This window comes from Macaca mulatta, chromosome 4 (assembly GCF_049350105.2).
Source record: "Macaca mulatta isolate MMU2019108-1 chromosome 4, T2T-MMU8v2.0, whole genome shotgun sequence".
Taxonomy (NCBI): domain Eukaryota; kingdom Metazoa; phylum Chordata; class Mammalia; order Primates; family Cercopithecidae; genus Macaca; species Macaca mulatta.
The window spans coordinates 138,963,468-138,984,132 of NC_133409.1; the positions used below are offsets into that span (position 1 = coordinate 138,963,468).

Sequence of the window (20,665 nt, forward strand, 5' to 3'; positions counted from 1 at the left end):
ACCACACAGATTCCACCCCAACCTTTCTTTCTTTCGTCTGATTTTTATCACCCAACTAATAACAAAACAAAAATTAAGGATTGCTTTTAAAAATTACTGTCATGGCTGGGTACAGTGATTCACACCTATAATCCCAGCACTTTTCGAGGTCAAGCTGGGAGGATCACTGGAGGCCAGGAGTTTGAGAGCAGCCTGGGCAACATACTGAGAATCCATCTCTTTAAAAACAAACAAACAAACAAACAAAAAAACGCAGCCAGGCAAGGTGGCTCATGCCTGCCTGTAATCCTAGCACTTTGGGAGGCCTAGGCGGGTGGATCACCTGAGGTCAGGAGTTCAAGACCAGCTTGGCCAACATGGCGAAACCCCATCTCTACTAAAAATATAAAAATTAGGTGGGCCTGGTGGTGCATGCCTTTAATCCCAGCTACTCAGCAGTCTGAGACACGGGAGAATCACTTGAATCTGGGGGGCAGAGATTGCAGTGAGCCAAGATCGTGCCACTTCACTCCAGCCTGGGCAAAAGAGTGAAATTCTATCTCAAAAAAAAAAAAAAAAAAAGAAATGCTGGGGCACGGTGGCACACATCTGTAGTCCTAGCTACTAAGGAGGCTGAGGCAGGAAGATCGCTTGAGCCCAGGCTGCAGTGAGCCGTGATGGCACCACTGCACTCAATCTGGGTGAGAGTAAGACCCTGTCTCAAAAAAAGAAAAAAATAATACCATCAAAATATCCTAAATCTGTTTTCATTTGGAATTAACCTTTACCCAGGGATTTATCATTTTGCATAGAGGCAAAGAGGGTACCAATTGTGATGGCAGCATTAGAAGTAATGGAAAAGAATTTATGAGTCATTGTGCCCAGGAAAAGTCTGGAAAGCCACACAACCAAACACTAATAGTGCTTACCTATGGAGAGTAAGGTTTGGGAGGACAGGGGTGTGTTTTTTTTCTTTATATAAGTTTGTACCATGTGACTTGTTTGACCATCAATATGACTTTTATATTTTCCTTTTAAAATTAAGCAAAAATAGGTTGGGCACGGTGGCTCATGCCTGCAATCCCAGCACTTTGGGAGGTTGAGGTGGGTGGATCACTTGAGGCCAGGAGTTTGAGACCACCCTGGCCAATATGGTGAAACCCTGTCTCTATTGAAAATACAAAAAAAAATTAGCTGGGTGTGGTGGCGGGCACCTGTAATCCCAGCTTTTAGGGAGGCTGAGGCAGGAGAATCGCTTGAGCTCAGGAGGTGGAGGTTGTAGTGAGCCGAAATCAAGCCATTGCACTCCAGCCTGGGGGACAGAGCAAGACACCCTCTTAAAATAATAATAATAATAATAATAATAATAAAATTAAGCAAAAATAGGCTAGGTGTGGTGGCTCATGCCTGTAATCCCAGCACTTTGGGAGGCTGAGGCACGCGGATCGCTTGAGCTCAGGAATTTGAGACCAGCCTGGGCACCATGGTGAAACCCCATCTCTATGAAAAATACAAAAATTAGTTGGGCTTGGTGGTAGGCGCCTGTAGTCCCAGCTACTGGGAAGCTGAGGTGGGAGGACCCTTGAACCTGGTGGGTTGAGGATGGAGTGAGCCATGATCTACCACTATACTCCAGCCTGGGTGACAGAGTGAGACCCTATCTCAAAAAAAAAAAAAAAGGAAAAAAAAGAAAGAAAGAAGGAAGGGGGGAGGGAGGGATGGAGGGAAGGAAGGCAGGGAGGGAGGGAGGGAAAGGAAGGGCAATGACAGTCTCAGGAGAATAGCCATGGCAGGAGAAAAAGAAGCCTTAGGCAGGGCGCGGTGGCTCATGCCTGTAATCCCAGCACTTTGGGAGGCCAAGGCAGGCGGATCACGAGGTCAGAAGATCGAGACCATCCTGGCTAACACGGTGAAACCCCGTCTCTACTAAAAGTACAAAAAATTAGCCGGGAGTGGTGGCGGGCGCCTATAGTCGCAGCTACTCGGGAGGCTGAGGCAGGAGAATGGCGTGAACCTGGGAGGCGGAGCTTGCAGTGAGTGGAGATCACGCGACTGCACTCCAGCCTGGGCGACAGTGCAAGACTCTGTCAAAGAAAGGAAAGGGGAATGGGAAAGGAAGGGAAGGGGAGGGGAGGGGAGGGGTAGGGAAGGGGAGGGGTAGGGAAGGGGAGGGGAGGGGAGGGGAGGGGAGGGGAGGGGAGGGAAGAAAGAAAAGAAGCCTCAGCCAGGGCTGGAGAAGGACTGGCCAGAGAAACTGCTGACAGTGTAAAAAAGTGAGGGAGCGCGGGGCGCGGTGGCTCACGCCTGTAATCCCAACAGTTTGGGAGGCTGAGGCGGGTGGATCACGAGGTCAGGAGATTGAGACCATCCTGGCTAATACGGTGAAACCCCTAAACTAAAAATACGAAAACTTAGCCGGGCGTGGTGGCGGGCGCCTGTAGTACCAGCTACTCGGGAGGCTGGCGGGCGCCTGTAGTACCAGCTACTCGGGAGGCTGAGGCAGGAGAAAGGTGTGAACCCAGGAGGCGGAGCTTGCAGTGAGCCCAGATCGTGCCAATGCACTCCAGCCTGAGTGACAGAGAGAGACTCCCTCTCAAAAAAAAAAAAAAAAAAAAAAGGTGAGGGAGGAGAGTCTCTGAAGAGGAAGGTGTGGCCAACAATGTTAGCCACTATGGACTGCTCAAGGAAGAACAAGAGTTAGAAGAGGATTTAGTAATTAATAACTTTCCAGAGCAGTGCCTTTCAAATATTTCTGCATGCAACCCAGTCAGAAATCATTTTTACATTGCAACCTGTGGTCAATTAGATTATTGCTCCCAACTCTTCACACCTTCTGTTGGAATTATACATCAACATCCTTGCTGTGTGACTTTGCAGCAGGTCCTACTGGTGTTGATGTTGGGTTTTACTGTGTGACTTGCTTTGGCTAATAAAATGTTAACAGACGTGTGTGTGTGTGTGTGTGTGTGTGTGTGTGTGTGTTTCAGAGATGGGGTCTATTTTGCCCAGGTTGGAGTGTAGTGGCTATTCACAGGCACAATCATTGCACACTACAGCCTCAAACTCATGGGCTTAAAGTGAATGTCCTGCCTCAGCCTCCCAAGTAGCTGGGACTACAGGCACATGCCATGGTGCCAGCTCAGACTTGTGGTTTGAAATGTGCTTGCATGGTTTGGCTTGACCTCTTGCACTCTGCCACTGCATAAGAACATGCTCTGGGTGCCAGCAGACTAGACCTAAGCCAGACCTCCAGCCTGGCACCAAGCACAGCCAAAATCAGCCAACCCTCACCAACCTGCAGATACATGAGTCAGAAAAAAAATCTTGTCAGCTAGTAAGATTTGGAGATTACTATGCAGTATTACCACCCAACAGTTAACTAACACACTATCCAATATATACATATATGCAGCAAATATAACAACATTTTGTAAAACAACAATTCCCCTTAAAGTATACAATGTATTCTGATATGCCTATTATGTTTCTTTTTTCCCCTTTTTTTCTTTTTTAATGCTAGTTGCAACCCAGAGTTTGAAAAACACTGCACTAGAAAAAATTTCCCCACTTCAACACATCTGAAGGATGCAATGCATGGTGTATACTGGCAACTATGGCTCACTTACTAAGCTGTGTAACCATGGGCAAACTACCTGACTTCCCTTGAGACTCAGTTTCCTAATCTGTGAAATGGAAATAATCTTATCTGGTTAACAGAGTAGTTGGCAGAGATTAAATGAGATAAGGCATATTAAGTGACTAGTGCAGAGCAAGTCTTCAAAAACATTATTTTCTTATTTTTTTTTTTTTTTTTCATTTGAGACAGGGTCTCGCTCTGTCACCTAGCCTGGAGTGCAGTGGTGTGAACCTCCTGGGTTCAAGAGATCCTCCCTCTTCAGCCTCCAGAATAGCTGAGACCATGGGCATACTCCACTACACGCAGCTATTTTTTTTAATTTAATTTTATTTATTTTTTTGAGACGGAGTCTCACTCTGTCGCTAGGCTGGAGTACAGTGGCACGATCTTGGCTCATTGTAACCTCCACCTCCCGGGTTCAAGTGATTCTCCTGCCTGAGTAGCTGGGAATACAGATGTGTGCACCATGCCCAGCTAAATTATATATATATATTTTTAGTAGAGACCATGTTGGCCAGGATGGTCTCTATCTCTTGACCTCATAAGTGCTGGGATTACAGGTGTGAGCCACTGCGCCCGGCCCCACACCCAGCTAATTAAAAAATTTTTTGTAGAGATGGAGTCTAGCCATGTTGCCCAGGCATTTCTGTCACCTTAGCCTTTTAAAGTTCTGAGATTATAGGCATGAGCCACTGTGCCTGTGGTCTGTTATTATTATTTGAGACAGAGTCTTGCTCTGTCACCCAGGCTAGAGTGCAGTGGTACAATCTTGGCTCACTGCAACCTTCACCTCCCGGGTTCAACCAATTCTCCTGCCTCAGCTTCCCAAGCAGCTGGGACTACAGGTGTGCACCACCATGCCCAGCTAACTTTTGTATTTTTAGTAGACAGGGTTTCACAATATTGGCCAGGCTGGTCTCAAACTCCTGACCTCGTGATACACCCACCTCGGGTCCCAAAGTGCTGGGATTACAGGCGTGAGCCACTGCGCCCGGCCAGCCTGTTTTTATTTTTATTTTTTTGAGACAGGATATCACTTGATCACCCAGGCTGGAGTGCAGTGTTGTGATCATAGCTCACTGCCACCTCAAACTCCTGGGCTCAAGTGATCCTCCTGCCTCAGCCTCCTCAGTAGTTATGACTACAAGTTCATGCCATCACACCTGGCTAATTTTTAAATTTCTTGTAGAGACAGGGTCTCACTATGTTGGCCAGGCTGGTCTCAAACTCCTGGGTCCAAGTAATCCTCCTGCCTCAGTCTCCCAAAGTGTTAGGATTACAGGTGTGAACCACCATGTCCGGCCTGCTGTTATTTTTATTATTCAGAAGTTTGGTGAGGAGTAAAGGAACTAGAGCAGTTTTGGAGCTCAGGACTCATTTCTTTTGGATGGTGAACCAGGTTGAAGTTACTGGAATGAGGCAGAAGATAAATGATGACACAAGATCCAGGCATTAAGCACCGTTTCTCTGCTTGGTTCTACCTACTTCGCCTCCCTCCTAGGGTCTTGAAAGGACTCAGAGACCTGAGTCTGTCACTAACTCCTTCTCCAATCCTACTCTAACTTGCTCCCCTTCACATTTATACCCTCCCCATCTGAGCTCAAGAATTAGGCCCGTCTAGGTGACAGTCAGAGGGCTGCATAGAGTTGCACCGACAACAGGTGATCTTGCCTCCTTCATGCCTGCATGTTCACCTGCCTGCAAACTGGAGAGAAGAACCAGTATCCACCGGTTGGTTCATCCTGTCCAAGTCCCACCAGACTCCATGAAGGCACACGGCCCTTTTTTTTTCTTTTTCTTTTTTTTTTTTTTTTGAGACAGAGTCTCGCTCTGTCTCCCAGGCTGGACTGCAGTGGTATGATCTCGGCTCACTGCAACCTATGCCTCCTGGGTTCAAGCGATTCTCCTGCCTCAGCCTCCCAAGTAGCTGGGATTACAGGCACCTGCCACCATGCCCAGGTAATTTTTTTATTTTCAGTAGAGACAGGGGTTTTGCCTTTTTGGCCAGGCTGGTCTCGAACTCCTGACGTCAGGTGATCCACTCGCCTCAGCCTCCCAAAGTGCTGGGATTACAGGCATGAGCCACTGCACCCGGCCCCTACACGGCCCTTTCTGATCAGTGGGGAAAGAAGGAACATCTTCCACGAGCAAGAGCAGAAAATGAATCTCAGAAACAGGTTGTAAAAAAGGCTTCTTTATTGAGAGCAGCGAGTGTAAAAACAAAAACAAAAACAAAAAAAACAAAACCAAAACAAACAAAAAACAATAATAAAAGTGTGGGGTAAGGGTGGCCCACCCTCCTCATCTCCTCCAGGGCCCACCCCTACCTCCCATGCCCACCCACCCCACGCTGCAATTACATATAAAAGCCGCCCGTGGTGCATACAAAAAGGGCGGGTTATATAGTGTCAAAAGCTCCTGAAAACTCCTTCATCTGCCAGGCACTTAGGATGAGGAAAAGAGAGAAGGGTGGAGAAGACATGGGTCTGGGTTGGTGTGCACAAGTCCACAGTGGGGAGGACTCACTTGCTGTGTCCTCTACAGTCCTGGTCTAGACCCCCAAGTGGGACCCATGGGCCAAGAGACTCATTAACCCTGTGTGCCCCGAACTTGAGAATATTAAGGAACTCCCCCCAAACCCAGCTCATCCCAAGCCTAGCCCCCCCCCAGGCAAAGTTGGCAGATGAGTGGCAGAGTTGGACCTGGTCAAGGGGAGTAGTTGAAGGCCAGAAATTGGGGTTACCTGTGGCACCCACACTGTCCCTGATAGGGGAAGAGGTGGCAGGGAAAACTGCCCAGCTCAAAGCCCTAGTTGCCCAGTTTGGGTCCAAGTCAGCCTCCCAAAGGATAAGGGTGAGGAAGAGGAAAGGCCAGGCCCTGCTCAGACCTCAGCAATGCCTGTTGCACTAGGGCAGGAGCCTCAGGGCCCAGGAGGACAGGGATCTTGCCCATCATGCTGTGAGCTCCCCTTTAGAGATGTCCTCCCCTGCCCACGCCATCCTGAGGCACAGCCCGCCGGGCTCCCTCCTCACGGCTTGCTGTCCACGGGGCTGTCTCCCAGGGTGCTGGCAATCTCGCTGAAGGAGGGCCGGTCCTTGGGGCTGAGGGCCCAGCAGCGCTGCATCAGCCGAAAGAGCTTGGAAGGGCAGCCCTCGGGCTGAGGAAGTCTAGCCTTCCCAGCCTGCAAATCTATAGGGAAGATAGCAGGTGCAGTGTTGGCCAAAACATTCAACAACTTGTTCAACACTTTGTGGAGCTTGCAGTTCATACAAGCAGCCACCCAAGGATGCCTCTGGGGCAATGCTGGCCAGTAGTAGGTGGGTACTCGCAATGGAAAAAGATGACTCCCTTGGCCCCGCTCACTCCGGCTGGTAAGACGGGGTCCACGCACAGGAGCTGAAGTGGGTCGGCGGACAGGCGTCAGAGTGGCTGGAGTGGGCACTGGGGGCAAAGGCTATCTACCAACAATATAGAAGTATTGCAGTATTTCTGGCCGGGTATGATGGCTCACGCCTGTAATCCCAGCACTTTGGGAGGCCGAGGCGGGTGGATCACGAGGTCAGGAGTTTGAGACCAGCCTGAACAACATAGTGAAGCACCCCCGTCTCTACTAAAAATACAAAAATTAGCTGGGTGTGGAGGCACGTGCCTGTAATCCCAGCTACTAGGGAGTCTGGGGCAGGAAAATTGCTTGAACCCAGGAGGTGGAAGTTTCAGTGAGCAGAGATCACGCCACTTCACTCTAGCCTGGGCGACACAGCAACACTCCGTTTCAAAAAAAAAAAAAAAAAGGTATTGCAGTATTTTAACAACCAGAGTGGTCATATCTGTGTGCCTGCTCAGTAGCAGCCCTGAGAGGGGAGGTAGGCGGAACCGGCCCTGGGGCCCTGAGCAGGCCCCATCTGGGGCCCATCTGGAATCATCCCCGAGCAGTGCGGCTGCCTACCTGCCAGCACTTCATCATCTGCCTGCCCACCATGGGGCATCTCTCCATGTGTAAACACTTCCCACATCAGCACACCGAAGGCCCAGACATCAGACTTGGTAGAGAAGTCACCCTCCAGGATGGCCTCAGGGGACATCCAGCGCAGCGGCACCCAGGCCTGGCGGAAGTGGTAGTACTCACTGCAGGAGAGAAGCAACCCAGGGGTGAGGTGGGGTGGGGAGCGCGGCCTGGCACTGCAGCCTCATCCCCCGATCTGGAACTCATCCCCAAGCCAGGGCCCAGCCCTTCTACATACAGACACCAAGAAATTGGTCACATGTATGCTGAGCATGGGAGTACACTAGACAAAATCTGGAGCATGGGAGTACACTAGACAAAAACATGGGGTTTGATGGTTTAAAAATTCCATTAAGAATCAAACTTTGCCTAAATGTTAACAGAAAAGTTAATAGTCATACATACTTTCTATATTGGTTGTAAAAATGTAAAAACTAAAAACCATTAAATGGAAAGAGCTTTATTAGTGATAAACCAATCCTCACTACAGCTATAGTCAGACAAACGGGGGTGACCTGGAACCAGGGGGACTCGAGGGGATGTTCCCGGCAGTGCTGCAGAGCCCACATAGGCTGTCTAGAGCAAGCTCTGGCAGGGGGGCTAAGGCATAAGTCTCAGACTTCGAAATAATAATGACTGAATTCAGGAAGTTACAGAGGGAGCCATATAAATCCTTATCATATTTGCCTATTTTTAAAAAAGATTTATTTATTTATTCTTTTAATCACTAGAGATATTTTACAACCACCAAGAGTGTGCACTGGGTGGGAACCCTGCTGCACCCTTGGAAAAAGGATGAGAAAGCTCTTTCCTATCCCAGGCCCTCCAGCTTTGGACTAAGCAGGGACTAAACCCTTTCCCACCACCCCCCAAACTATCTGTCCTCTGCCCCTCACCCTCTGGGAAAAAATGGGGAGCCCCCACCCCACGCATGCCCTTCTACCTGTTGTACACATCCTTGCTGAGGCCCAGAGCAGACACCTTCACTTGTCTCTGGGCGCTGACCAGGCAGTTACGTGCAGCCAAGTCCTTATGCACAAAGCGGTTGTTGGACAGGTGCTCCATGCCCAGGGCTACCTGGGTGCACAGGGCCACCTGGAGAGATAAAAGGGCCTGTTAGAGCAGCCCAGGACTAGGCGTCAAGCTGACCACCCTCAACACAACCCTTGGTAGGGTTTCAGCGCTATTGGTGTGCTGCGTAGGAAGCCCAGAAGCACGATAGTCGCACGTTCCTTCTCTGTAAAATGGGGATAATAACCGTACCTGCCTTCCTGGGTTTTTAGAAGACTGAATTAAGCAAATTAAAGTGTCTGACACCATGCTAACACACAGCAAGTGCCAGATTAAGTGAGTGCCACATGGGCCTAGGGACACACACATAGCAACGATCTGTCCAGTGAAAAGTGAGCAGGCAGAAATCATAGCTGATATTTTTTATTTTCAAGTGACAGGGTCTTGCTTGTCACCCAGGCTAGAGTGCAGTGACATGATCACAGCTCATTGTAGCCTCTAAACTCCTGGGCTCAAGCAATCCTCCAACCTCAGCGTTCCAAGTAGCTAGGACTACAGGTGTCCATCACCATGCCCTGCTTTTTGTTTTGTTTTGTTTTGTTTTTGAGACAGGTTCTCACTCTGTCGCCCAGGCTGGAGTGCAGTGGCATGATCTCAGCTCACTGCAACCTCCGCCTCCCGGGTTCCAGTGACTCTCATGCCTCAGCCTTCCAAGCAGCTGGGATTACAGGTGCCCACCACGACACCCAGCTAATTTTTGTATTTTTAGTAGAGACAAAGTTTCACCATGTTGGTCAGGCTGGTCTTGAATTCCTGACCTCAAGTGATCAGGCTGCCTCAGCCTCCCAGAGTGCTGGGATTACAGGCGTGAGCCACCGCACCCGGCCTCAGACTTTAATTCTAACGCCAATGGGTTGTTTCCAGTTTGGGGCTATTCAGAACAGTGTTATTATGAACACTTTTATAAGTGTACACATGTATGAGTTTCTCTAAAAGACCTAAGAGGAAGTCTAGAATATGAATATCTCTAGCTATACAAAATAATGCCGAACTCTTTTCCAAAGTGTAAGAGAGTTGGGGAGATTTTTCATTCACTAATACTCTTTGTTGAATTTTGAGCCAATGTGAATATATTATACACTATACATGAAACGTAACTAAACTATAATAACTTTTTCTTTTTTTTTTAGGTGGAGTGTTGCTCTATCGCCAGGCTGGAGTGCAGTGGCGTGATCTTGGCTCACTGCAACCTCCCCATCCCAGGTTCAAGCGATTCTCCTGCCTCAGCTTCTCAAGTAGCTTGGATTACAGGCACATACTACCACACCCAGCTAATTTTTGTATTTTTTCTAGTAGAAATGAGGTTTCACCATGTTGGCCAGGCTGCTCTCGAACTCCTAACCTCGTGATACACCCGCCTCGGCCTCCCAAAGCGCCAGGATTACAGGCGTGAGCCACTGCGCCCGGCCACATTAACATTTCAAAAGTATATATGAATGCACTGAACAAATATAAATTGAAGCCAGGCACCTGCAGTCCCAGCTACTCAAGAGGGTGGGGTGGGAGAATTGCTTGAGCCCAGGAGTTCAAAGCCAGCCTGGGCAACACTGTGAGATCCTATCTCTTTTTTTAAAAAAAATTGAGTATCCACCACGTGCCATATACAGTGGGTGCTGGTGGAATATAACAGGGCTGGCCGAAGTAGGGCTCTTGATGGGGTGCTGCGGCCAGGTCACTTAGTGCAAATAAAAAACCACCTATTCACAGAGAAGGGGAAGGGCCATTGGGTGGGCACCGGCCTTGTGGGCACACAAGGCCGGCTGCCTCTCTCCACACGTGCTCTGTGAGGCAGGGCTCAGCCTTGGCTTCTTCGAGGCGCCCATGGCGAGGCTAGTGCCAAAGCCTGGCACTTCCCTACCACTGCAGCTGCCTCTCTGGGTCACATCACTGCTGATGGACTGTCTGCCCACCAGTTGGCACAGAGGTGGGACTGCTGGCTACTGAGCTGGCCCTTCAGCATCCCTGGCTAGCTCAGAGCAGATTCTCCTGCCTGGCTCACAGAGGTCACAAGAAGGCCAGCAGAGGTGCCAAGCCCGAATGCTACGAGAGGGGACACTCCAAAGACATCCCTTCTCGGTTTTCTTGGGCACTGGCCAGTGACATCCCTGTGGGCCCCACTGCCTCCACTGGTGGTTTGCTAACTATGGTCACAATCTGTATGTCATGAAACCAAATTAGGGAATCTTAGCCAGCATTAAAGAAAAAAAAAAGGAATAAAAAATAGAGTGCATCACACTTAATAAGAACATCATTCATGAAATGTTTTCATCTTAAAAATATAGGGCTGGGCACGGTGGCTCACGCCTGTAATCCCAGCACTTTGGGAGGCCGAGGTGGGTGGATCACGAGGTCAGGAGTTCAAGACCAGCCTGACTAATATGGTGAAACCCCATCTCTACTAAAAATACAAAAATTAGCTTGGTGTGGTGGCAGGCGCCTGTAATTCCAGCTACTCAGGAGGCTGAGGCAGGAGAGAATTGCTTGAACCCTGGAGGCGGAGGTTGCAGTGAACTGAGATCACACCACTGCACTCCAGCCTGGGCAAAAGAGCAAGACTCCATCTTAAAAAAATAAAATAAATAAAAAATAAAAATATATATGTATGTGTGTATTGGGTTGTGATGCAAAATGTACTTTTTGCTAATGTGGGTTCCAATCAAAAGATTTTAAAAACAAAGCTATAAAGTTAAAAAAAAAAAAAAAAGTCTAAATCTGTGCTATCCTATACAGTAGCCACTATCCCCATGTGGCTATTTAAATTTAATTAAAACTTTTTTCTGTTTGTTTTTTGAGAGACAGGGTGTCTATTGCCTAGGCTGGAGCGCAGTGGCGCAATCACAGTTCACTGCATCTTCAACCTCCCAGGCTCAAGTGATCCTCCCACCTCAGCCTCCATAGTAGCTGGAACTATTGGCATACACCACCATGCCTGGCTAATTTTATTTGTTTATTTATTTATTTATTTATTTATTTAGAGACTGAGTCTCACTCTGTCACTCAGGCTGGAGTGCAGTGGCACTATCTAGGCTCACTGCAACCTCCGCCTCCCGGGTTCCAGTGATCCTCCTGGAATTACAGGTACCCACCACCATGCACTGCTAATTTTTATTTTTAGTAGAGACGGGGTTTCACCATTTTGGCCAGGCTGGTCTTGAACTGCCCTTAAGTGATCCCCCTGCCTCGGCCTCCCAAAGTGCTGGATTACAGGCATGAGCCACCACGCCCAGCCTATTTTTACTTTTTATAGACAGTCTCACTTTGTTGCCTAGGCTAGTCTCAAACTCCTGGCCCAAGCAATCCTTCCACCTTGGCCTCCCAAAGTGGTAGGATAACAGGTATGAGGCACTGCACCTGGCTTTAAGTTAATTAAAACTCAGTACGTGTAAAATTCAATTCTGGTTGGCACAATAGCTCATGTTGGCCTGTAATTCCAGTGGTTTGAGAAGCTGATGTGGGAGGATTGATTGAGCCTAGGAGTTTGAGATAAGCCTGGACAACATAGTGAGACCCCATCTCTACAAAAAATTTAAAAATTAGACAGGTGTGGTGGTGGGTGCCTGTAGTCTCAGCTACTCAGGAGGCTGAAGTGAGAGGATCACTTGGGCCCCGGAGGTCGAGGTGGCAGTGAGTCATGACTGCACCACTGCATTCCAGCCTGGGTGACAGAATGAGACCCTGTCTCAAAAAATAAAATACAGGCCAAGTCGGTGGCTCATGCCTGTAATCCCAGCACTTTGGGAGGCCAAGATGGGTCGATCATGAGGTCAGGAGATTGAGACCATCCTGCCTAACACACGGTGAAACCCCATCTCTACTAAAAATACAAAAAAATAATCTGGGTATGGTGGCGGGCGCCTGTAGTCCCAGCTACTCGGGAGGCTGAGGCAGAAGAATGGTGTGAATGCAGAAGGCGGAGCTTGCAGTGAGCCGAAATCGCGCCACTGCACTCCAGCCTGGGCAACAGAGCGAGACTCCATCTCAAAATAAATAAATAAATAAATAATAAATAAATAAAATATAATAAATTCAGGCCGGGTGTGGTGGCTCACGCCCGTAATCCCAGCACTTTGGGAGGCCAAGGCAGGCGGATCACTTGAGGTCAGGAGTTCGAGACCAGCCTGGCCAACGTGGTGAAACCCCATCTCTACTAAAATTACAAAAAATAGCCAGGTGTGGTGGCACGCACCTGTAATCCCAGCTACTCAGGGGGTCGAAGTCAGGAGAATCATTTGAACCTGGGAGGCGGAGGCTGCAGTAAGCCGAGGTCCTGCCACTGCACTCCAACCTGGTTGACAGGGTAAGACTGTCTCTAAAAAATAAAACAAAACAAAACAAAACAAAATAAAATAAAATTCAGTTCTGCTGCTGCTTTAGCCAAATTCCAAGTGTACAGTTGCTATATGAAGCTAGTGACAACTGTACTGACCAGCACAGATATGGTACATTCCCATCATCGTCTTGATCAGTGCTGCCTGAGGCTCTAACAGGCAGCGCATTAATGCAGAGATGCTAAATGAATGACATAATTAGAGTTGGGAAAAACCTCATCCAGACGGAGTCTCACTCTGTCGCCCAGGCGGGAGTGCAGTGGCACAGTCTCGGTTCACTGCAACTGCCGCCTCTCAGGTTCAAGCAATTCTTGTGCCTCAGCCTCCCAAGCAGCAGGACTACAGGCACGCACCACCATGCCTGGCTAATTTTTGTATTTTTAGTAGAGATGGGGTTTCACCATGTTGGCCAGGCTGTTCTCCAACTGACCTTAAATGATCTGCCTGCCTCGGCCTCCTGAAGTGCTGGGATTACAGGCCTGAGCCACTGTGCCTGGCTACTTTTGGTACATTTCTTTATCAACAGTGAAGACACAAAATCTCAGGATAGCTTTCAACTAAACGTGTAACCAGTGAGGAAGGTTAAAGAAGAGGACGGGTGGGCTGGGAGCAGTGGCTCTCGTCTGTAATCCCAGCACTTTGGGAGGCCAAGGTGGGCAGATCATAAGGTCAGGAAATCGAGACCATCCTGGCTAACATGGCGAAACCCCGTCCCTACTAAAAAAATAAAAAAATAAAAAAAACTAGCCGGGCGTGGTGGTGGGTGCCTGTAGTCCCAGCTACTCAAGAGGTTGAGGCAGGAGAATGGCGTGAACCTGGGAGGTGGAGCTTGCAGTGAGCTGAGATCACGCCACTGCACTTCAGCCTGGGCGACAGAGGGAGACTCTGCCTCAAAAAAAAAAAAAAGGGAGGGGTGCTGGGCACGGTGGCTCACCCCTGTAATCCCAGCACTTTGGGAGGCCTAGGCAGGCAGATCACGAGGACAGGAGATTGAGACCATCTTGGCTAACACAGTGGAACCCCATCTCTACTAAAAATACAAAAAAAATTAGCTGGGCGTGGTGGCGGGCACCTGTAGTCCCAGCTACTCGGGAGGCTGAGGCAGGAGAATGGCATGAACCCAGGAGGTGGAGCTTGCAGTGAGCCGAGATCGCGCCATTGCACTCCAGCCTGGGCAATAGAGCGAGACTCTGTCTTAAAAAGAAAAAAAAAAAAGAAGATGGCGGGTGGATGGCCTGCCAGGATTCTGGGCCTCTCTGGGAAGTACACTGGGGTCTCCATGAAAAGCAGAGTCTGGCCAGGTGCAGTGGCTCACACCTGTAATCCCAGCACTCTGGGAGGCCAAGGTGGGTGAATCACAAGGTCAGGAGTTCAAGACCAGCCTGGCCATTATGGTGAAACCCTGTCTCTACTAAAAATACAAAAATTAGTCCGGTGTGGTAGTGGGCTACTGTAGTCCCAGCTACTTGGGAGGCTGAGGCAGGAGAATTACTTGAACTTGGGAGGCGGAGGCTGCAGTGAGCCGAGATCGTGCCACTGCACCCCAGGCTGGGTGATAGAGCAAGACTACATCTCCAAAAAAAAGCTGAGTCTACATCCCTAAAATAACCCCTGGAGCACCGTCCTCAGAACGCCCCACGTGCACTGGTGGTAAAGGGGCCGGGCCGCTTCAGTGGCCATCATAAACACAGCCAACTCCACTTCAGGTTTCAAAATCCCAGGGCATTGTCCAACCTTGCTTGATTCTCTGTAAGCAGGCAAAGGTTTTGGTAATGTGCCTTCATCAGACTTGTGAGTCCCCTCGGCCTGCTCTCTCTGATCTGGCTCACAAGCTAAACAATCTACTGCTAGTCAAGGTAAACAGAAGAGGGTGGACTTGGCATGGTAACTGCTTGCTATCTTTCCAGAGAGGTGGTGCTTCCGGAAATACTGACTAAGCAAGGGCAGTAAAAGAGAATTCTGTTAGACTCAAGCCAATTAGGTGTTTCCTTGACGCTGGGCAAGATGCCATCAGATAGCCACTGGATTAATTCTCAAATACTGTTATAAAAGACCCATTCTTTGGTAAAGATCAGACCCACCCCTTCCTTTCCAATTTTAACACCCCAGGGGTTTGCCCATGTTCTGGCTAACCCACTGTGATGCTACTGAGATCTTCTCACAAGAGGCCTTCTGTTTCCTGCCATGGCATCTGACTGCATAAAGCGTGGTCCACCAGGTGTGCTAAGCTGATTCTGCTTCTCATTGCATCATTAGTTCACAGGTGATCCATGGAGCAATTACAAACTACAGCTCTCTGACATCGTCTTATCAGCTACTCTAGACGGCATTACCTACCATTATGCCAACACCTAGGACCCATGTCTTTGATTTCTATCACTACCTCACTGCTCTCTTAAAATCCTCCTGAGGCTCCCCTTAGCCCACTCACACCCAATATGGCACTTTGGTTCCAACTCTAGCTGGCCAGGAAACACCCTGCCTACCACTCCACCTCCCTAGAATACTTAAGTTTTCCCCCTTCCGTTCTAGGTCCTAGGAGTATAAAGTGACAGAGCAGCTCACTACATAATTAGCACAATAAAGTACCTACAAGTTTTAGTTCATCTTTCCCAAGAATTTTCATTTTCATGGAATCCCCAAAAGCAGTGCTTTTCAAACTGCTGATCAAGACCCACATGGGTCTCGAAACCAGTTTAATGGACTGGGGTAAAAAAAAAAAGGATAGAAAAGAGGCCGGGCACGGTGGCTCATGCGTGCAATCCCAGCACTTTGGGTGGCTGAGGCAGGAGGATTACTTGAACCCAGGAGTTCAAGACCAGCCTGGGCAACACGGTGAGACCCCCATCTCTACAAAAAAATAAAAATAAATAGAAAGAGGACAGGATAGAAAACATCAAGTGTTGGCCGGGTGCAGTGGCTCACGCCTGTAATCCCAGCACTTTGGGAGGCCGAGGCCGGTGGATCACGAGGTCAGGAGATTGAGACCATCCTGGCTAACATGGTGAAATCCCATCTCTACTAAACAACAAAAAGTTAGCTGGGCGTGGTAGCAGGCGCCTGTAGTCCCAGCTACTCGGGAGGCTGAGGCAGGAGAATGGCATAAACCCAGGAGGCAGAGCTTGCAGTGAGCCGAGATCTCACCACTGCACTCCAGCCTGGGCAACAGAGCAAGACTCTGTCTCAAAAAGAAAAGAAAAGAAAAAAAAAAGAAAACATCAAGCACATCAAACACAATGTTGTGAAAGTTTAATTTTAGTTACATGAGCCTGCATACTAGATCATGAGTAAAATGCATTCCTTTTTTTTTTTTTTTTTGAGATGGAGTCTCGCTCTGTCGCCCAGGCTGGAGTGCAGTGGCCGCATCTCAGCTCACTGCAAGCTCCGCCTCCCGGGTCTACGCCATTCTCCTGCCTCAGCCTCCCGAGTAGCTGGGACTACAGGCGCCCGCCACCTCACCCGGCTAGTTTTTTGTATTTTTTAGTAGAGACGGGGTTTCACCGTATTAGCCAGGCTGGTCTCGATCTCCTGACCTTGTGATCCGCCCGTCTCGGCCTCCCAAAGTGCTGGGATTACAGGCTTGAGCCACCGCGCCCGGCCAAATGCGTTCCTTTTTTGTTATTAAGTGATGCAGGTCTTGCTATGTCACTCAGGCTGGCCTCAAACTCCTGGGCCCAAGGGATCCTCCGGCCTCAGCCTTCCAAGTAGCCGGGATTACAGGCATATACTACCGTACCATCTTAAAATGCATTTCCTAAAAGGGATTATAATCAAAAAGCATTTCAAAGCTACTAGTCTCCACCAGGGCTCCTTGAACTTTAATGAGCTTAGGAATCAGCTGGAGAGCTTGTTTGAAAAATTCAGGTCTTCAGACCTCACTCTTAAATACTCTCTAATTCCCTCCTTCTGAGTCATGCTCCAGAAATCTACTTTTTTTGTTCTGTTTTGTTTTGAGACAGGGTTTGATTCCTGTTGCCCAGGCTGGAGTACAGTGGCAAGATCTCAGCTCACTGCAACCTCCGCCACCCAGGCTCAAGCTATTCTCCTGCTTCAGCCTCCCGAGTAGCTGGAATTACATGCACGTGACACCATGCACAGGTACTTTTTGTACTTTTAGTAGGGACGTGGTTTCCCATGTTGGCCAGGCTGGTCTCGAACTCCTGGCCTCGAGTGATCTGCCCGCCTCGGCCTCCCGAAGTGCTGGGATTACACGTACGAGCCACCATGCCTGGCCTGCATTTTTCTTTTTTTTGAGACAAAGTCTCACTCTTGTCTCCCAGGCTAGAGTGCAATGGCACAATCTTGGCTCACTGCAACCTTCGCCTCCCGGGTTCAAGTGATTCTCCTGTCTCAGCCTCCCAAGTAGCTCAGATTACAGGCACCTGCCACCATGCCTGGCTAATTTTTGTATTTTTAGTAGAGATGGGGTTTTACCATGTTGGCCAGGCTGGTCTCGAACTCCTGACCTCGTGATCCACCTGCCTCAGCCTCCCAAAGTGCTGGCATTGCAGGTGTGAGCCACTGTGCCCTGCTTTTTTTTTTTTTTTTTTTTTTTTAAAGCATCCTCTCTATGTAATGCAGAGTATTGTCCTTGGAGAGTGTAGAACCCAACTTATTAAAGCTCCCCCATCATATTTAAGACATTATGGCAAAAAAAAAAGTGTGAAAAAGATGTTTAGCAAAGATGGTAATGATTTGCAGTCAAATAGAGTGCCTTAGATCACATGACAAAGGTAACTGACTTCCTGTAAGCCTGTCTCAACCCAGCCAGAGAATCCCACCTTGACTCCCCTGACTCCTGAAGCCATCCCCTTCCTGCCATTCAACTACTTCCTGTCCTTGCAGACTAAACTTAAATGGTTTTCTCTCCTAGGAAAACTTCTTTGTTAACCACAACCATCTGTCCACCTGAAGGACATGGGTGCCTTCAACATCTCTTAATGCCTCCCACTTGCTTTCTGTTTTACCTCAAGTCTGTAAGGCACAGGTCATACTCATGTACCTAATCTCTCCGCTAGATCATAAGTGCCCCAAGGGCAAGATGCCTGTCCATTTTTTTTTTTTTTCTTCTTTGAGATAGGATTGTGCTGTGTTGCCCAGGCTGGAGTGCAGTGCTGTAATCATGGCTCACCGCAGCCTCAACATCCTGGGCTCCAGTAATTCTTCCTCCTCAGCCTCGAAAGTAGCTGGGACTACAGGCACGCCCCCGTGCCCGGTTAACTTTTTATTTGTTATAGAGACCGGGTCTTGCTATGTTGCCCAGGTTGGTCTCAAACTCCTGAGTTGAAGCAATCCTCCTGCCTTAGCCTCCCACTGCACCTAGCTGATGCCTGTTCTAATTTTGCATTCCCAAGGGCCCTTGGGGCCACACCTGGCTCTGTGAGGATTCACTGGCTCTGTGAGTGTCCTAATTTGTGAGCTCTTCAGTCCTGAAATCTCACTTAGCTGGTGTAGCAAGTCCCATCCTGTGGCTTCTCCTCTACAGCCACTATACAGAGTTCCTGCAGCTTCATGGGGATGGAAATAGGGGTGTGGTGTCAGGAGGCCAGGTCACTTGTCCTGTCTGGGTCTTAGTAAATTCACATGTAATAAGAGGGGGCCAGCCTGAAGGGCACAGAGCTGCTTCCCCAGAGAGACTGGGGGCAGCCAAGGTCCCATTCACCTGACTCATCTGCCAGCCATGCCTTTCTGTTTTGCCCCTAGAGTCTGTGACCTGGGACAGCCTAGCAGGCAAGGAATGGTCCCCTGGGAGAAAGGGCAGAGCCTTCTGCCTACCCTGCCCCGAGCTCTGATTTGGTTTATGAGGTCACTTCACTGCCAGCTTGGAAGCAGACTCTCCAGTCACATGGAAGGAAGTAGATCCATTTCAGAGGGGAGAGGAGGCGGCTGTGGACAAGAAGAACCTGAGGGAAGGAAGAAGGGGCCGGGCCACAGCAAGCCCCAGGCACTGGAAAGGTATGGACTGAGGTGGAAGGGGATAGCAGGCAAGTTTTCCCTTCTTCACTATTTCAACCGAGGTCTGCTCCACCACAGGGGCCCCAGCCAGGGCTCTGTGCCCAGAACAATCTTTGTGCAGAAGGCAGGAGGAAAACTAGAAGGAAAGCCTGGGCAGCTACAACCCAAGGGAGAGGGCAAGATGCAAACCACAGACGGGGAAACCCAGGCAGGCAGCCCATTCACAGAAGAGTCTTCTCCACTTAGAGCTGAAGAAACAAGCTCAGGCCCACACCTAGCCCAGCAGGCCCCTGCACTCGGACTGCTTGCTGCTTCTCCAGCTCAGAGCTCACTGCAGATGGGCAGGCGTCCTGCTCCAATGCAAGCTCCTGCCCAGGGGCAAGGTCCGAGGGTAGCTCTTCTCCGTGAAGCCAGCATGGCAATGCAAAGCCAGTTCCAGGATACATGACCTGGGACAGGTCATACAACCTCGTAAGCCTCAATGTCTTCATCCACAAAATGGGGATAGTAGTATATATTTCAGAGGACTACCATGATAATTACGGTAACACATGTGAAGTTCTTACCATAGGGCCTGGCCCATAGAGAGCCCTCAATAAATGGTGCCTCTGTTGCTCCCTGGGCACCCTCTCCCTCCCTCCTTCACTCCGTCCTCACCTTCTGCTTGGTGCTGAGGGGCTGTGACTTCAATTTTTCATCCTTGCTCTTGGAAATCCTCAGGAACTGCTTGAGGTCTCCCTAAGGGAAAAGCCAGGCATCATGCTCAGGTCAGTGCAGAGCCATTGGCTGTAAAGCCTCAGACAAAGCAGGTGCTCGCGGAATTCCTGCCTGGGGAGGCAGTGAGAAGGCCTAAGCTAGCCTGGGCCCCTTTCCTGGGGAAAGTTCACTGCGAGTACAGAACTTTAAAAACATACAAGAGACGTCTCCTAGAGGCTCTCTCAGTCAGAAAGAGAGGAGAATTGGCATTTTTACCCCAAGGGGAACCTCCAGACAGGTGGGGCAGCAGAGCCCCTATCTTCAGTGAGCCAAGAGGAAAACAGTCCCCTACCCTCTGTCCTCAAATATTCCGGAGAGGAAACCCCTGTCCTCCAGAGCTTTACAATTTAATAGAAACAAACAGAGGAGAACGCCAGCAGCAGAAACATACATCAAGCATTCATAAGTACTTGTTTGTTTGTTTTTAACTTTTTGTAGAGACAGAGTCTTGCTATGTTGACCAGGCTGGTCTCAGACTCCAGTCTCAAGTGATCCTCCTGCCTCAGCTTCCCAAAGTGCTGGGATTACAAGTGTGAACCACTGTGCCCAGTTGCATAAGTACTTGTTAATGGAAAGATTGATAGGACTCCTGCCTGCTCTTGCCCCAGAGCTAGGGATTTGACAAGCAGCAGTTTGAGGACCATGGGGTGAGGGCTGGGACCAGTTGGGGAATGAAGAGGAAGGCACAGCTCTGGGAACGATGCCCTGAGTGGAGAGGAGAAGGCTGGTGGCTGGGGTAACACTCAGGTCACAAGTGGTGCTAGGAAGGAGGGAAGGAAAGTGGGTTCTTATATATTTATTCTCAAGTGGGGACAAGCTTTTGGGGAGGAAAAAATAACAAACCAAAGAAAACAGGAGTCAGAGAAGATGACCTGGAAGGCATCCCTGCAGTGTGACAGTGAGAAGTCCCAGAAGAATTTAGGACCAACCCCTCCC

At 49.2% G+C, this 20,665-nt stretch overlaps 2 protein-coding genes across 9 annotated transcripts in view; one reads left to right on the forward strand and one right to left on the reverse strand.

Moving 5' to 3' along the window:
- Nucleotides 1–20,665, forward strand: part of MEA1 (male-enhanced antigen 1) — a 172,736-nt gene that overhangs the window by 18,972 nt on the left and 133,099 nt on the right. Inside the window, exon 1 of one of the 7 annotated variants that reach the window (XM_077998451.1) lies at nucleotides 1,680–1,689. The exons of 4 other annotated variants lie outside the window; for them this stretch is intronic. The gene's annotated coding sequence lies outside the window, so the exon portion shown is untranslated. Of the gene's footprint in view, nucleotides 1–1,679; nucleotides 1,690–8,137; nucleotides 8,148–8,208; nucleotides 8,219–20,665 lie in introns of those variants that run through there. 2 more of the 7 variants (XM_077998454.1, XM_077998444.1) reach the window with 2 other exon arrangements.
- The window catches only part of PTK7 (protein tyrosine kinase 7 (inactive)), an 83,479-nt gene continuing 68,608 nt past the window's right edge, over nucleotides 5,795–20,665 (reverse strand). Inside the window, exons 17-20 of one of the 2 annotated variants that reach the window (XM_077998466.1) lie at nucleotides 19,631–19,711; nucleotides 8,563–8,714; nucleotides 7,563–7,741; nucleotides 5,795–6,805 (exon numbers count right to left, since the gene is read on the reverse strand). In XM_077998466.1, coding sequence (XP_077854592.1) covers nucleotides 6,645–6,805; nucleotides 7,563–7,741; nucleotides 8,563–8,714; nucleotides 19,631–19,711 — 573 coding nt within the window. In that variant the 3' untranslated portion in view covers nucleotides 5,795–6,644. 2 annotated transcript variants of the gene reach the window in all.